This window comes from Marmota marmota, unplaced genomic scaffold, assembly GCF_001458135.2.
Source record: "Marmota marmota marmota unplaced genomic scaffold, marMar, whole genome shotgun sequence".
Taxonomy (NCBI): domain Eukaryota; kingdom Metazoa; phylum Chordata; class Mammalia; order Rodentia; family Sciuridae; genus Marmota; species Marmota marmota.
Window position 1 is genome coordinate 9,996,932 of NW_026000075.1, and position 18,420 is coordinate 10,015,351.

General features: G+C 38.6%; 1 protein-coding gene across 1 annotated transcript in view; it reads left to right on the top strand.

The window, feature by feature from the left end:
• Positions 1-8,717: 8,717 nt before the first annotated feature.
• Nceh1 (neutral cholesterol ester hydrolase 1) overlaps positions 8,718-18,420 on the top strand; it is a 63,146-nt gene continuing 53,443 nt past the window's right edge. Inside the window, exon 1 of the mRNA XM_015494258.2 lies at positions 8,718-9,087. Coding sequence (XP_015349744.1) covers positions 8,950-9,087 — 138 coding nt within the window. The 5' untranslated portion in view covers positions 8,718-8,949. The remainder of the gene's footprint in view (positions 9,088-18,420) is intronic.

The window sequence follows — 18,420 nt, forward strand, 5'->3', positions numbered from 1 at the left end:
TACCCCATGTTGCTTAGTGGAAGGACTCGTGGAAATAGGACATTTTGCAGTGACATTGCATCTAAGGTGACCTTGCTCAAGGACCAGGGCGGATCCGGGTTTAGGGCGTTCCCGGTTTAGGATAATCCGGGTTTAGGGTGGTTCCAGGTTTAAGGTTATTCCTGCTGGGAATAGGGCGTATCCTGCTGCCTGAGTTCCCCTTGAGTTCTCACGGGATTCAGACAGTATTTTTTGGGAGACAGAAGCCCAGTAGGGGTGAATTTGGGCAGAGAACGTGGATTTCCCCAGAACGTGATTGTAGACGGCTGGTGTGAGTTCGGGAATAAAGAGTTGCTGTTTGAATCTACAAGCTGTGTGGTGGCTCGTGATTTTGTGCCCAGCCAGACTGCGGCAGGGGGGGACTTAGCCACACCCCCAGCCATTTTTATTTTTATTTTGAAACAAAGTCTCTCTAAATTGCTTAGGGCCTCACTAAATTGCTGAGGCTGAACTTGAACTTTCAATCCTCCTGCCTCAGCCTCCTGAGCCACTGAGATTATGGGAGTGAGGCACAGCCAGGAATCCCCCAAACAAAATTTGGTTCAAGAATTGAAAGGTTGGCACTTATAAACTCAATTTAAGCTTTGAGAAGAAAAGGACACATGACTAAAAACTGGAAAAAGAGAACAGCTTTATCATAACAAATAGGAAGAAGTTAGCAGAAAACATAAAGAAAAGAAAACTTGTAGTGACATGTAATTAGTGTGAAGTAGATAATCTAAAATCTAAATATCTAAGTAAATAATCTAAAATCTAAAATATCTAAATCAATGAGATCATAACTTAATAGAAATAAGCTGTCATATACAATTCTGAAAACTCAGTGAGTAAACTCAAACTAACCTGTGAAGTTAGTCTCTTCTTACTTTGTTAGCAAGAGTACAAAGAGTACAACTTCACTAACTGAATGCTGAGATCTTTACCACAAGATTACAGAATTAATCTTGTAATTCTATTCATAAAGTAAGTTTTGATTTACAGGGTAATTTGGATGAGTTAGTCATGAGTATTGCAAAAGCTGAATGATTCATTTTATCTAAGAAAACAAAAATACTTTAGGGCCCATAAGTAGCTTCAGACCATGGGGTCTAATCCTACTCCATCCTTCTTTGCAATGATACCACATTTTGCCAAATATACATTTCTGTGATTTTCTATGATCACTTATTTGGCTACTACTATATTTTAATCATTCTTCTCCCACAAAATAATTACTTTTTGATGGTAGCCCTTGTATTTTTCTTGTAAAAGTACATTCTTAGAGCCTTAAGGAGCATTTGCATGTATGTGTATGGTGCTGGGAATTAAATCCAGGGGTGGCACTTTACTATTGAGCTAGCCCTTACTTTATTTTATTAGCATTATTTTATATTGAGACAGGATCTCCCTAAATTTCTGAGGGTGGTCTCAAATTTGCGATCCTCCTGCCTCAGTCTTCAAAGTAACTGGGATTACATGTGTGTGCATATAATAGGAGTGCTTGCCTAGGATGCATGAGGCACTGGATTCAATCCCCACCCCACATTAAAAAAAAATACTAAATAAACAAAAGAATGCTAAGCAAGTTGGGAGTGTAGCTCAATAGTAGAGTGAGTGCATGCTTAGCATGTGCAAAGTTCTGGGTTAAAAAAATGAAAAAACTAATCTTTATTAAAGAACACATATTCTACATATAGGCACATTATCACTTATAAAAGAAAACTGGATACTGTTTTGGATTAGATATTAGGTGTCTTCCAAAAACTCTTGTATGAGACAGTGCAAGAAAGTTTAGAGGTGAAATTATTGGGTTATGAGAGCCTTAACCTAATTAGTGCATTAATCCAATGATAGGGATTAACTGGGTGGTAACTGTAGACAAGTAGGGTGTGACTGCTGGAGGTGGGTCACTGGGGGAGTGCCTTTGGGGCTTATATTTTGTTGCTGGTCTGCAGAGATGTCTCTCTGCTTTCTGATTGTTAGGTTCTGAGGTGTTTTTCTCCATCATGCCCTTCTGCTCTGATGTTCTGCATTACCTCTGGCACAGAGACATGGAGTTGGCCATTTAGGGACCAAGGCCCCTGAAACCATAAACCCTAAATAAACTTTTTCTCTTTTAAAATTGTTCTTGTCAGCCTTGCATGCATTAAGCTCTGGGTTCAAACCCCAGCACTACCAAACAAACAAACAAACAAAAACAAAACAAAAAACCCCACACAGATTAAAATTGTTCTTGTCAGATCTTTTGGTCACAACTGCAAAAAAGCCTACTAAAACAAGTACTATTTAGTTACTTTCCCATTTGTGGGTCTATTTCATAGATATTCATTTCTTGACTCTTGATAAGGCTAAACATTTTTCCTATCTCTGTTTTCTAGCTGTATTTCCTGCTCATGAAATTGTGTGGTGCACACCTGTAATCCCAGCCTGAGGCAGGAAGATCCCAATTTCAAGGTCATCCTGGGCAACTTTGAGCGACCCTGTCTCAAAAAAATATATATAAACGGCTGAGGATGTAACTCAGTGGTAAAGAATCCCTGGGTTCAATTTCCAGGAAAGAAAGGAAGGAAGGAAGGAAGGAAGGAAGGAAGGAAGGAAGGAAGGAAGGAAGGAAGGAAGGAAGGAGGAAAGAAAGAAGGAAAGAAAGGAGGAAAGAAGGAAAGGAAGGAGAACTTATTTTTATCAATGGATCTTGATATTAATACCTCAAATAACAGAAACTTTAAATGTTTAAATAGGTATCAAAGTTCTTACTAGTGCACAACTTATCAGACCTACATCGTAAACCTTAGAGGGAAAAAAAATCCTAAAACAGTGCTGATAAATGCTGAAATAGTTAACGCACTTCCCAAGAGCCTTGGGATTATAACTTGTTGAATAGACTGTAAAACACTTCCCTTAATGAAATACGCTTATATATGAAAAAAAGAAAATCTTATACATTTTTCTTGCCTTTTCTGCTAGTACATTTAAGGAGTGAAAATATAAAAATGAACTTAGGTATCTCAAAGTGACCTCTATAGAGGGTATACCCCAAAAGCTTCAGATTATTTAACATAAAGAAAATGTAGATTTGAACTAGGGAATAGGTAATTTGAATTATTATGTGCAATATTTCTATTTTATTTTCCATATTTTAATTGGTGCATTTTAGTTGTACATATTGATGGGATTTGTTGTTTCATATTCATACATGTGCACACTATAATTTGGCCAATATCATTCCCCATCATTTCCCCCTCCCTCCTGCTTTCCCCCTCTGGGTCCCTTTCCTCTTCAGCTCTCCCTTTGATTTTTAGGAGACCTACACCATCTTTGTTTTCTTTTTGTTATTTCTAGCTTCCATATATGAGAGAAAACATGCAACCCTTAACCTTCTGAGTTTGACTTATTTCACTTACCACGATGGTCTCTAGTTCCATCCATTTTCCTGCAAATGCCATATTTCATTTTTCTTTACAATTCTTTACATGTTACAGTTAGCTGTGGAGGAGAGAAAATTATCTCTTTTTCCATGCTCAACCTTTCAAATCTAAATATTAGACTTTATCGGCTATATATATTTATTGAATATCAGCTCTGTACTTAGAACCTAATTGGGGCATGAATATAGGGCTTAGGAAAGGCACTGGAGTAGGTAATAACTTCAACTTTTTTTTTTTAATTTATTTTTTTTATTGGTTGTTCAAAACATTATAAAGCTATTGACATATCATATTTCATACAATAGATTCAAGTTGGTTATGAACTCCCAATTTTACCCCAAATACAGATTGCAGAATCACATCGGTTACACATCCACATTTTTACATAATGCCCTATTAGTAACTGTTGTAATAACTTCAACTTTTGATTCAAATTTGTAAAAAGAACAGCATTCTGGCAATATTCTAGGGACGTAAGAAAGGTAAATGCTCAACAGAACTAATCAATGCTTTTTTTTTTTGAAGACAAACATTTGAAAAGTAAGAAAAAAGAAAAGCCAAAACTAAAATGAATAAATAACTCACTTGATTTATTTACAACCCATCTAATCACCAAAATTTAAATGTCATCCCGAGTGGTTGACCAAAAAAAATCATATTTGGATTACTTTACCACTAATTTACAATAATCCAGCTCAATTAGTGAAATGAATTCTGATGTTAAATCATAAATTCTAGTTCCATTAGTAATTCAATTAAGAAGAGGAAGGCTCAGGATGTAGTTCAGTGGTAAAGCATTTGTCCAGCATGCAGACAGCTCTGGGTTCAATCACCAGAACTGCAAAAAAAAAAAAGTTTAAAAAATAAAAATAAAGACCTGAAGGACCAGGGATGTAGTTCAGTGTTAGAATGCTTGCCTAGCATACATGAGACCTTGGGTTCAGTCCCCAACACACACACACACACACACACACACACACAGAAATATGGTAATTATGGATGTAGTTACTTAAGATAAGTTTATACTAGAGGAGTATAGCAAATCCAGTACGATCAATGCCTTCATAAGAAAGGGAGAAGAGACACAAAGACTGGCACAAAGGGAATAGAGCTATGTGAAGATAGTGCCAGAGACTGGGAATGTTTTCAAGCCAAGAAATGTATAAGATTGCCAGCAACCATAGAAGCTAGGATGAGGCAAGAAAGGGTCCAGCCCTAGAGGCTGCCAACATTTTAATTTTAGATTTCCAGCCTCCAGAACAGTGAGGGGATCAATTCTGTTCCCTTAAGTGACTCAGTTTGTGGTACTTTGTTCTGGTGGTTCCAGAATCTTGCCTTCAATAACTTAATGCAATTACTAAAGGCAAGGTCACTGAAACTGTGAGATGGGCACTATCAGTGTTACCAGGTCATGATTTTTTTTTTAAGTTGTAGATGAACACAATGCCTTTATTTTGTTTATTTTTATGTGGTGCTGAGCATTGAACCTAGTGCCTCACACATGTTAGACAAGTGTTCTACCACTGAACCATAATCCCAGCCCCCAGATCATGTGTGTTTAATGGAAGAGGAGGCAGTGAGATGTTCCACATCAAGGAGAAACACTTCTGTTTTCCTGGATCTTTTATGGCTTAGTCCATGCTGAATGTTTTTACAAACTTATGAATCTTTTGGGTGATGATGTAAAAGAGACTGATTGTAAGAAAAAGAAAAATCCACTTTTGTTCTTTGAACCCAAGCCAAGATTTTTTGCCTTTAGTGAGTGTAATACTGTCATGATTGACAAGATGAGCTTCAAACCATAATCAGCAGAGGATGTCATGCAAATTAGACACACCATAAATGCAATAATTTACGAACTAATTTTCTTTGAACATATCATGTACTGACTTAGATCTGAATCAAATGTTAACATTGCATTAAACTACATTGCTTAAAATGTTGCTGAATATAATTTTGAGTAAATAAAAAACTCTTTAAAGATGTTTATAAATTTTATATACTTATTTTTATAGCTTTTTTTTTTTTTTACAAACTTATGAATCTTTTAAGACAGGTTCCTGTTAAATTGTCGAGGCTGGCCTTGAACTTGTGAAGCCGCTGCCTCAGCCTCCCAAGTGGCTGGGATTGCACCACTGCATCTGGCAGAATCTATGTAAGTGTGTCCTATCTCCTATAACTCTATCCTAAATTCGTTGCTTTACCTGCATTCCATTGCTAAGCTGCCACTCTGGGCCACCATAGTCTCTTATCTGGGCTTCTCCACAAAATACCTGTTAGACCTTCTGTCCTCCACTGAGCAGCTGGAGCACACCTTGTCAAATTTAGGTCATATCACTTTATTTCCCTGCTTCAGAGTCTCCGGTTATTTCCCACTGCACCAGAATATTATGACTATTTAACCCTGGCTCACTGGTACTATACAACTTGCCTTCCCACACCTCCCTACCTCTCTGACTGGACCTGTACCAATATCCCTTAAGCACTTCTCTTATCTCAATAGTGCTTTTTCTATTCTTTGGTGGGCATCTTAGAGCCTCCACACTTCTCCCTTGATATCTGTATCCCCCAAGGCTGCTCCTCCTTATTTAGATACTAAAATGGCATCCTCACATAGAGCCCTCTTCCCACCTAATTTAAAGCAACCTCCGGCCACAGAGTGTCACACCACCTTGTTCTGTTTTCTTCGCATACCTAATCTCTTAGCAGTAGAGCTGAATGGTAAAGCATGTGAACACCAGGCCCAGACTCTGGGCTCAAATCCCAGTTACACCTCTCACTAGCTGGATGACTTAGGGCAAAGTACTTCACCTTTCAATGCCTCTGGTTTCAGAATAATAGTACTTCACAAAATTATTATGAAAACCGAATGATAATACATTCAAAGTCTTACCCCAGAATTTGACTCAGAGTAAACACTCAGTATAATTTCACTATTATTATTTGTTTATTGTTTGCCCTCTGTACTTTCCTTATAGTCCACCCCAACCCCAAATGTAAAAATTAAAAAGAACAGATCTTATGGCATTGCTACCTTCCAACTCCTTTATTGCCCAGTGAAGGCCAAGTGTATTTGTCAAATGACTGAAGTGACAAAGGAAAAATGTGTTTATTTATCTTAACTGGTCTCATTTTTAAAAACTCAGATCTGCAGAGAAGCCACCAAGAATTATTGCAGTTTCTTTGTTCTTTCTTAGTTTGTATATCTTAATCTACTGTTTCTGGGAAGCTACCCTTTTCTGGAAGGCAGAAGAAAGAAATATTGGTTCCATCACTTCCAAACAAGAGGATATGAACAGCTGCACTGGTCCTTATGAGACTCATCCATAACACTGAGTTTGTTATTACAGGTTGAAGATGAAAGGCTGGGTCAGGTGTGGATTTTGGTTTTTGGTTTAGTTTTTTCCTTAGCTCTAAAATCTATGATTTCTAGGAATGTAGTCAAATCCAGGAAAAATATTAAAGTCTACAAGGTAAAACTTTTAATTATTTTCCAAATTATCACAAAACAAGTAAAGTTATGTCTCTGGGATTTTTGGTGGTATGGGGGATTGAACCCAGGGCCTTGAACATGCAGGGCAAGCACTCTGCCAGAGTTACATCCCTCAGCCCTCTTTATTTTATGTTGAGATTTAGCCTGGGTAAATTGTCCATTCGAAGGCACAATCCTTCTGCCTCAGCCTTCTGAGTAGCTAAGATTATAGGCATGTGCCACTGCACCTGACTTTTGGGATTATTTCTAATCACACACAAAAATTAGCTTCTAAATTCATGCACACATGCTCACCCACAAACATACACAACCTATTTGACTAAAGTTATGTGCTTAGCCAGTAACTACAATTTTAAAAAAGAAAACAACTATCTCAAATTTATGCTTGAAACACATTTGAAGAATGTCCTTCTTACAAATGTTTACCTCTGACTTTGAACAGAAAAACCAACTTTCTCCTAATGAGATTATCACTCCCATATTTTATGGTTATTTCACTTCTATTAATTAAATTAAATTTAAATTGGTAAGTTAAAATGAATAATTATATATGCCAGGTGTTTTAAGGCCTTGGTTAATAGGTTTGGAGTTGCTCTCCTACCACTTCCTTGAAACAGTTGTAAATGTTTTCCATCTTGATTTCTGGTTGTAATTCTGCAAGTGAAATTTTCTCTCTTCCATTCCATACTCCTCTGCTCTGCCCCCAACCCCAGGAAAGGCAGGTTCCAGTGCTTCTCCTGGTACCACTGACCCACTGGAAGAATTGTTTCAGGTGCTATCCACCAGGTTTCTCCATTATAAAGTCATTACTTTTCCCTTTGTAATTAATAATTTATGGAGAGAGATTTTGATGAGAAAAGAAAATTTTTTGTCAAACTTTCATCTGCTAGTTTTAGCATTCATTTATGATTTTCTGTGGTTAATAATTGACATTCTATTTTAAGGAAATCCCCATGTATTTACTCATTTATATTAGTATATACTCTTAGATTATCTTATTCAGTGGTTTATAATCATTGTGATAATTTATTTTGATCATAAAATTATTATAGTTTAGAGATGAGGAGACCCTTCAAACTTCCACCTGTCTTTCTGACCAAGTCCCCATCATTTTTGTTTCTTAACAAAATTTCTTCTAGTGCAACAGCCTTATCTTGTAATTTGCCTGTCCCAGCTTTGGAATCAGCCTTCTTTCCAAGAAGCTGTGGCAAAGAGCCACCACTGGAAAATAGGATTTCTAAACCAAGACTTAGGTGATAGATGTAATGCTGGTGAGTCATTGTTTAAGCTATAGGAATTTATTAGTTTCTTTTCATCGCTTATCAATTAGAACTTTCATTCCCTACGAGGGTCTAGGGAGGATTTTTTTTTGAACTGGGGATTGAACCCAGGAGCACTTTACCACTGTTTTACATCCTGCCTGTTATATCTGCAGCCCTTTTTATTCATTTATTTTATTTTGAAAGACGGTCTCGTTAACTTGCTTAGGACTTCGCTAAATTGCTGGGGCTGGCCTTGAAATTGCCACCCTCCTAACTCAGCCTCCTGAGCTGCTGGGTTTGCAAGCATGTTACACCTCGCCCGATTAGAGAGAAATTTTTTATTATCTTCCTCAGTTGTATCTCCATTTTGAGTCAGAATGACTCACGTGCTTGGACAGAGACCCATCACACTCAAAGTATTCGGTTTTCAACCGTTTGAGAACGTTCAGGAGGCGGGTCTTCACAGGCATGCAATACAAAGCAGTGTCCTCCAGAGTCCGCTGTGTTACGTCCAGCGCAGCGCCTGAGCTAGCTTCCTCAAACCTGGAGCGTCTGCAACACTTTGCAAGGACACCAAAGAGGGGGGCAAGTCAGAGCTCCGACTTCCTCCCGACGCCGTCTGTGATTGGCTCCTGGGGTTATAAAAAACACGTGAATGAACAGCTGCCGTTGGCAGAAACTTGCTGGAGGTCTCTAGGTGGTATCGCTCTCTCCTCCTTGTCAACCCACGGGCGAGCGTAGCCGGGGGAGGATGAAGTCGTCCTGTGTCCTGCTCATCGCCCTGGTGGCGCTGGCCGCCTATTACGTCTACATCCCGCTGCCCAGCTCATTGTCGGATCCCTGGAAGCTGATGCTGCTGGATGCGACTTTCCGGGGCGCACAGCAAGTGGTGAGGCGCAGCCCGGGGCTGCTTCTCTCTCCTTCCTCTTAAGCAAATATTTGATGGGGAAGCAAAATTTCTCGTTTGTGTTCCACGAGAACACATATTGCTAACGCAGTGAGGCGGTCGCTTTTTTAAGGTGGCCCAGCCGGACATTTTCAGGGTATCGCCTTCGCCTCCTCCTAGCAGAGGGCTCGATCTGTGTCGCCTGGTCTGCGTGTGTGATGGAAGAGGTTAAGTTCTTGAACAGAATTTGACAGTTGTTTAACTTCGCGTCTGCTGTAATTATCGCCCTCTTTTTGGTTTGCAATGTCAAAAGCCAAATCCTTCAGCATTTTGTAAACCGCTCCTCCCCCGTTTTCGTTCTCCTATAGGAGCCGGCAGAGAATGAGTTAAATGTTGTAGGGAGGTTCGGGGAAAACCGGCTGTAATTCCAAGGAATGTAGCCACCTTAAAAGCAGAACCGGGCAAGGACAGTCATCCCAATGTCCCCTTGGCCTTGGCGCGCTCCATTCCCGGGGACAGCGGGCAGGGTTCCAGTTCCGATAGTACTTGAGGAACCGCACGGATCTCCCATTTCATCCATGGCACTTCGCAGCTCAGGCCAAGAAAGGAGGCCAGAACGCCCGGCTGGCTGAAAAGGTGGCAGAGACAGTGGCAGTCCTTGTGTGTTTCGTGCTTGTCCCACAGCATTTATTTTTTGACCTTGGCTGTCAAGGAGATTATCTTTGCCTGAGCCAGGATACTCTGCCTTAACCTGGAAGGGTAACATTTCTCGCCATTACATTGTGGGTGTGTGCCCTCTACCCACACCAGACAGGGAAAGGAAACTGGTTTATTCCATGGGAAGAGGCATTGTTTTTACAGTCAGAACTACAGTCTGCAGCCAAGCCTAAGCCCTATGATTGGGCAGTATTTCTGAGCAGCCTGCCTTATTTAAACTAAACTCAACTCTTTTTATTTGTATTTTTTTTGGTGGTGGTGGTACTGGCCATTTAACCCAGGGGCACTTCACCACTGAATTATACCCCAGCTCCTATTATTTATTTATTTATTTGAGACTGGGTCTCTAAGTTGCCCAGACTGGCCTCAAACTTTTTAACCTTCTGTTTCAACCTCCCCAGTCTCTGGGATTACAGTCTTGGGTCACCAGGCCATATGTCTTATCTAAACTCTTAACGCTCCTTCAAAATCAAATGATCTCCCTCCTCCAACCTTGAACATTAATCTCAGGTTATTTTTGTAAAGTCCTTTTTTTTTTTTTTTTCAGAAATGACAACTAGACAAAGAGATTTTTTAAAAATGTGATTTTCCTAGAGGGTTTACATTTCCTTTTTCTAGCCACTATGTGTAGAATTACATAGGCCGTGTGGCTTTGTGCTGTTAAAAAGTCCCCTTCCTAGGGCATTGTAGTACATTTCTAGTACAGATTTGCTTTTCCCCAATCCAGCCACATTCTTCACCTCCAAGTCTTCTTTTGTCCATTAGGAAAAGTCTATGAAGCTACAGACTTCCTTCTTTTCCAACTGCTTATTAAAATTTGACACGACAAAACAATGACCATTCCATTCTCTAGCACTGATATCAATCAAAACCAAAAAATCAGTCTTCATGTAGGAAGCCCAGCAATCCCTCTCTCCCCTTATGAGATTATGTAATTTGAAAGTAACACCCTTCAAAGATTCTGGAGAACAATGGTGTTTACCTGCATAGGTTAAATGGACATCTACAATAGAAATAAGGAAAACACATGCTGAAAATACATGGTGGCCCATGCCTTCGGACTCAGGAGGATCGCAAGTTTAATGCTGGCCTCAGCACCTTAGTGAGGCCTTAAGCAACTCAGCAAGACCCTGTCCCAAAATATAAGAAAAGGCTGGGGATATGGCTTCGTGGTTAAGCTCCCCTGGGTTCATCCCTGGTACCAAAAATAAATATATAAATAAGGAAAATAAATAAATAAGGAAAATATGAAAAAAGAAACCTGTTGTCTGCAGACAATATTCTTAATTTTCAGGTCACTGAGAAAATCTCCCTTATTATAAGTAATGTGGGGAAAACAGGGTTTGTAGAAAGAACTATCTTCCCTACCTAGGTGATCAAACCATCAAGAGTGAGGCTGTATAGGGTTCTCCCCAGTGTGCCCTCAGCTAGTGTTTGGAAATGGAAAGATTGTAATGCCAGGGCCTATCAATAGATGAGGTGACAAGAATCTTTACCTTACACTGTGACCCTGGATTGGAGTAGATTGGCTGAAAAGTGATTCTTGTCATTTCTCTTCTGCATTGTGAAGTATAAGTAAGATCATTCAGAACAGATGAAAGCATATCTTACTCAGTAAAGCCATTTTCCTGAGTTTTCCCTGTAAAATATGAATCAACCCGGAGCCTGTGTATCCTAGGCAAGTGCTGTACCACTGAGCTACACGCATAGCCCAGGAATGTATGAGTGTATGCATTTGTTTATTTTGTGGTACTGGGATGGAACCCAGCTGTACCCCTGAGTTATATCCCCAGCCCTTTTTATTTATTTATTTTTTTATTTTGAGACAAGATCTTGCTAAGTTGAAGAGGCTAGACTTGAACTTTTGATTGTCCTGTCTCAGCCTCCCCAGTGGCAGCCATTGTTTCCCACCCCAGTACTGTACTTAAATGCCTGGTATGTGTAATTCCAAGAGTTGTCTCCAAGGATCCACTATGAATTGTGGGGAAAATCTATCAGGTTACCTAATTTTGTTGAAGCAATAAAATAAATGTAAATTGGAAGTCATTTATATCCTTGAAACCTAGAGAGCTACCACCCGTGTTATTCAAAATAATTTTAGTTTTCATTGGTTGGCTCCATTGTAAAAGTAATGGAAGCCATTTAGAAGATTAAGCTTGGCCTACTTCCTGACACAGCAGCACCTGCCTAGCTGGCATCAAGAGCCAAGAGTATTGCTTTATTCTTTTTCAAGTGCTTTACCCTTTACTACCACTTCTTATCACCTTTATTTTGTACAGTGAGCCACATTATTGAGATATGGTCATTGCACTGTTGTTCCTTGAAGTCCTCCAATATTTCCTAAGAAGTTACTTAGGGACAATAAAAACTTAAAAGAGCTAGAGATGTAGTTCAGTGGTCAAGAGCTCCTGGGTTCAATCCCCACTACCATAAATAAATAAATAGCTACTTAGGATTTATCTCTTAATTCATCTCAAATACAGATGCTACATTGGAATCCCCTAGAAACCATTAAAAAATCCTGATGCCCAGGTCATAGCCTATGCCAAATTTATTTGGAATCTCTGGAAGATAAGGATTTTTAACAAGTGTTTTTAGAACTTCCTCCAGGTGATTTAAATTGCAGAAAACCTTGAAAGACACTGCTTTATAAAATAAATGTATTTCTGTGATAGATAATACATTTTCTTTAATCTGTTCAAGTTACATTGCATGTGTGAAGCTGGGAATGACCCCTTTTACATTAGCATGGATTAGTTTATCAGATTAGTTGGTTGATACTAACAGTCTACGGGGATCAAATACTAACTAGGCTAATTTCAGTGTTATAAAAGAGCCATTATAACGCCCGAGCAGTGGAAAAACACAAGTGAAAACAGGTCTGGGAAGGGCAGTGGAGCAGTTTAGATAATATGGGGCAACAGGAAACTAGAAGAGAGAAAGGAGAGAGAGTAGGGAAGTTATGAATGCTGATTTCAAAATGCTGTGCAAGTGAAGAAATGCAGATGAAGGGACTGAGATGTGTAAACTGCTGGAGAAAATGTACATCAGTAGTACTTTCGTTGAGGACAGTTTGGCAATACTCACCAGAAGTATATTGGTTCTTTGACTGAATTTTATTCCTCTGGATAGAATTGGTTGTAAATCATGATGGATATTGGCAAAATTGGGCTGGGGTTGAAGCTTATGGTGGAGGTTTGCCTGGCATAAGCAATCTGTAGTTGTAAACTTGGAAACTTTTACAAGATTAAAAACTTTGGGGCTGGGGATGTGGCTCAAGTGGTAGCGCGCTCGCCTGGCATGCGTACAGCCCGGGTTCGATCCTCAGCACCACATACAAACAAAGATGTTGTGTCCGCCAAAAACTAAAAAAAAATAAATATTAAAAAATTCTTAAAAACAAAACAAAACACAAATGTTGTTTAACTAGTCCTTTTTAGAGCCCTGCCATTTATAAGAAATGTGGAGAAGCATTTAATACATATATTTTTCAGCATCATTTAAGGGAATAAAAAATTTAAAACAATGAAGGAGAGGATATGGCACGGACCTCAGAGGTAGTAGAGCACTTGCCTAGCATGTGTGAGGCCCTGTGTTTTTTTTTATTGCCCTAAAGGCATTTATTTATTTATTTATTTTTTAATATTTATTTTTTAGTTTTCAGCGGACACAACATCTTTGTTTGTATGTGGTGCTGAGGATCGAACCTGGGCCGCACGCATGCCAGGCAAGCGCGTTATCGCTTGAGCCACATCCCCAGCCTAAAAAACTTATGTTGTAAAATAATGTTTAATGACTTGAGAAGATTTGTATTGTATACTAAGAAGGAAAGGCTATAATATTGCACATACACTATTTACATATCAAAAAGTACATTTATGTATTTTTTTTCACAATGAAGATATAATAAAATTTTTTAAAACTTTTTTTTTGGTCTAGGGGTATGTTTCTTTTTTCTAAAGTGAAATTGTGTGTATATGTATATCAATGTGATGTATATTTCTTAGAATTGTTCTATGAAGAAAATCAGATTTTTTTTAAAAAAAAGCTATTTGATATAGCTATTATAGTCTCATGCAAAGTCACTTAGACTTAGCACAGATTGAAAACCTACAGTGTTAGCTGGGCATGATGGTGCACACCTGTAATCTCAGTGACTTGGGAGGCTGAGACAGGAGGATGGCAAGTTTGAAGCCAGCCTGGGCAACTTAGTGAGACTCTATCTAAAAATAAAAAGTAAAAAAGTCTGGGGATGTAGCCCCAAGTAGAGCACTTATCAAGCCTTTGGAAGGCCCTGGGTTCCATCCTCAGCATCACATAAAAAGGAAAAAAAAAAAAAAAAAGCTCGAAGCTGATAGACATCATATAAGAGGTACAGTTACAGAAGCTTGTAGGAGAGAGAGGCCTTGTACAGTTCAGAGGGTAAGAAAGAGGGTGACCCAAGGTAATAATGATATTTCAAGGGAATTCAGATCAGGAACTTGGCATGTCTTACCTTGATTATCTATCTCGTAACTACCTGTTTTTCTATTTTTTTTAAGTCTATCTATCTATCTATCTATCTATAATCTATTTATTTATTTTAGGGTGCTGGGAATTGAGTCCAGGACCACTTGAATGTTAAGCATGTACTTTATCACTGACTTACATCCCCAGCCTTTTTTATTTTTTTATTTTAAGACAGGGTCTTTCTAAGGTGCTGAGGCTGGCCTCCTGTCCCAGCCCCCACAGTAACTGGAATTACAAGGGTGCACCACTGCACCTGAGGAGTTATTAGTTCTTATACTATGAACCTTTTCAATGACATAATGTAAAAGAAAGGTTGTTGAAACTGGCATTTCTTCCGATATTCACCTGTTTCTTATGGATGATAATGCTTTTAGACTAGTCCAGTAAAGTATTTCATTCTGTGTAATGCCTCCAAACCTGTTGAGCTTTAATATGACCTCACCTGAATTGCCTGGAGGTGATGTGATTTGGGGCTGTGTGGGTGTGATTTAAATGATCACAGCTCAGCTGGAACCCCTATGGAACTGTAATATGCTAACATTTTTCATAACAGTTTTGAACTGGAATTTCTACTAATGTCAGGCAAATTTAATTTTCAAACCTTAGTAAATAATAAGTTTTGCCTATTGCCTTCCAGACCTACAATGGTGTGTATTTCTTCATGTACACTGGAGATTTCACTAACCACAGTAACTTTTAGATGATTTCAAAGAATTGTTTTCATTTATTTTTAAAATTAGTGACTACATGTGAACAATTATTTAGGAATTACAGACTTTATGTGCAGTTTAAGTTGCTTTGAAGCAACTGCCTCACATTCTTTTTACTCAATATTTTTGATTGGTGCATTGCAATTATACATAATGGTAGAATTCATTGGTACATATTCATACAGGCACATGGTATAATATAATTTGGTCAATATCATTCCCCAGTATTTCCCCTTTCCTCCCCCTCCTCCTTCCCCTTGGTCCCTTTTCTCTACTCTACTAGTCATGAGATCCCCACGGCTCCCACACCCCAATCCCCACTGTCCCAGGATTGTCTTTAAACACATGGCAGAAGAAAGGCTTGAAGACTAGCTTCAGGGGCAGTATTTAATCAGTATTAGTTCTAAAAGGTGAGAGATCTAAGTTTTCTGTGCAGACAGCACTTAGAAAACATTAAGGTCAGATTGACTTAGCTACCAGGTTTGAAAGACAATGCCTAATTTATAGTTGCTTTTTTTTTTTTAAGCATTTCTACAGATAGAACTCTGAATACCGAAATACCATCATTCTTACTGTGTCCATCCCCACCTCACTGTCCCTGCACTGGGGATTAAATTAAACATGCTAGGCAAGAGCTCCAGCACTGAGCTACACCCATAGTCCTTTTTTTGTTTTTTAATGACAGGGTCTTACTAAGTTGCCCAAGCTTGCCTCAGACTTGCAATCCTCTGTCGCAGCCTCTTAAGTTGCTGGAATTAAATTTCTGAGGCCTTAAAGAACATGATCTTTTATTTCACCTTACATTTATATAGCACTCTTGGGTTTATGGAAAATTTTACTTATATCACTTCATTTAACCCATTTTGCCACATCATCCCAGTTGTGGAACACCTACAAAAACTTAAATATAGGGTATCGTATGTAATAAATGATATGTAATATAATTATATAACAATATAATAATAATAAATTAATATAATATAAATAAGCTCTAGATTATGATTTCCAACCTAATTTATATACTTATGTCAATTTCATTGAAATATTTGTAAAATTGAAAACTTGGGATTTAATGGGGTTAATTTCTTATAATAAACTACTGGTTGGCACTGTTATTTTCATTTGTCTGCTGAGAAAACTTGAAACACAGAAAAGGTAAATGACATCCTCAAGATTACATGATTAGTTACACTGTGAAGCAGGGACTGGAATTGAAGTTCCTGGGCTCCTAGTCTCATTGTATTCTCACTGCTGGGCCATGCAGTGGGAATGGTCACAATAACTTTTCACCAGGGCAGTGAAAGGTTATATTCTGACATTTTTTTGAGTTTGCATGGTTAAAGGATTAAATTTCTTTGGTATACCAAGGGATACTGAAAGCAAGGGGAATTATACAAATGGTTCTTAGATAAAAGTGTTTTGTTTTATTTTTGGTACTGGGGAATGATTCCAGGGATGCTGTTTCATAGAGCTACATCCCCACCATTTTTATTTTTAATTTCGAGACAGGGTCTCACTAAGTTGCTGAGGGTCTTGCTAAGCTGCTTAGGCTGACCTCAACCTTGAGATCTTTCTGCCTCAGCCTTGTAACTCACTGGGATCACAAGCTTTATCCAGCTTGATAAATCGTAATAGTTACAGAAAATGTTTTTAATTTGTTGCCTCTATAACACATTTAAACATCAATATCTTGTGGGTCAAATGAATATATTTGCAGTGTTCCTGTTTGGACAGCTCACCTCTCCACACTTATTATCTTTGCTACTAAGCACAGATAGATAGTCCCAAAGTTATATGTAAAGTTTATTGTCCAAACTAGGACATTTTTGAGAGTGACAGGAACTACTAATAATAATCATGCCAGGACAATAGTCTTAAACCAGAATTATTCCCAGGTAAATCTGGATGATTTGCAAACTTTTGGCCTGATAAAGCTGAGTTGTAGAATGAGCCCTATCCTGGGTGCTCCCATCTAACTCAATCCTCCAGTCTACACTCCACCACTACCCCAGTTTTTTGTCCCCTATAGAATACTACAGAATAAAAGTACTAAGTGATGTAGCTGGCACCACTCTGTGTCCCTGAAGACTGAACAGACTGGCGTGGGACACCTTTCCTCTTGTCCCTCCTACTTGCATGCCCTCCCACACTCATACTTTGGTCAACATCCCTACATCTTTCAACATCAACTCAAATATCCTCTCTTTTTGGAAGCTTCCCCACCCTCCAGCAGTCCCAATCGGCCTTCATTTCTCTCTATCCACTCAGCTAGTGTCTCGTTTTTCTCTTATGGCCCTTTCCCATTTCTTAATGTTGACATTTCTTAATGTGCAGGGTCCCCACCAAATCATCAGCTTTCTCACCTTGGTAGATATAATTTCCCTTTTACTGTTTTTAATTTTGTTTGTTTGAAGATCAATGATAGAAAAACTAGAACCAACATAGGCATTTCATGGTTCTGCTTTCTTTCAGTCTTTGTATTACTCCATCTGCCCCAACAGACAGACATAGGGCCTCTACGCGATTCTGACTCTGAATAGAGCCCAAAGTAGTTTTTGTTATTCTTTGAAACTTCTTTTCTTTTTTGCAAGCCTAGCTGATTTCTGAGTTTTTAACTTCCTCATGACATTTTACAGATTTATGCTTGTCTTTGTAAGGAATTATCTACCTGTTTCTGGCTAAATATTACTTATGATTACAAGTCATCTCCTTAAATGATGATTGGCAAATTCCCACATTTATTTGGTATCATTCTGTATCTTTTCTGCTAGAATAGATAACTGATGATTACTTCATGAGAAATTGAGAGGTTCTCTTCTAAGCTTCCTATCCCATAAATATCAGATTTAAACTACTTTTTCTTTGAAGAATTTGAAGTCTCTCCCCCCCCCCCTTCCCTCCCTCTTGTTTTTGTTACTGGGGATTGAATCCAGGGATGTTTTACCACTGAGCTACATCCTTATTCCTTTTTTCTTTCTTTCTTTCAGGGTCTTGTTAAATTGCTGAGGGTCTCACTAAGTTGCTGAGGCTGGCCTCAAACTTAATCCTTCTGCCTTAGCCTCTCAAGTCACTGGAATAACAGGTGTGGGCCACCATGAATGGCAAGTCCACTTTTCTAAAGTGCGATATTTAGCTCACTATTTCTTATATGTATATCCATTCTAAAATAGGGTCTTTGTCCAAAGGTTTCTGTATAATAATGGATCTATTTACTGAATCATAAACACTGAATGATAATTGACACTGTAAAATTAGTAATGTTCTTTATTTTATAAGAAAGGAAATAGAGGCCCAAGAAAGTTAAGTAACTTGTTCACAGACACATGGTTGCTTAGTGAGGCTGGGCATGGATGAGGTCCGCTGGACTCCCTAGCCATGCCTGTCCAGCCTTCCTTGTCCC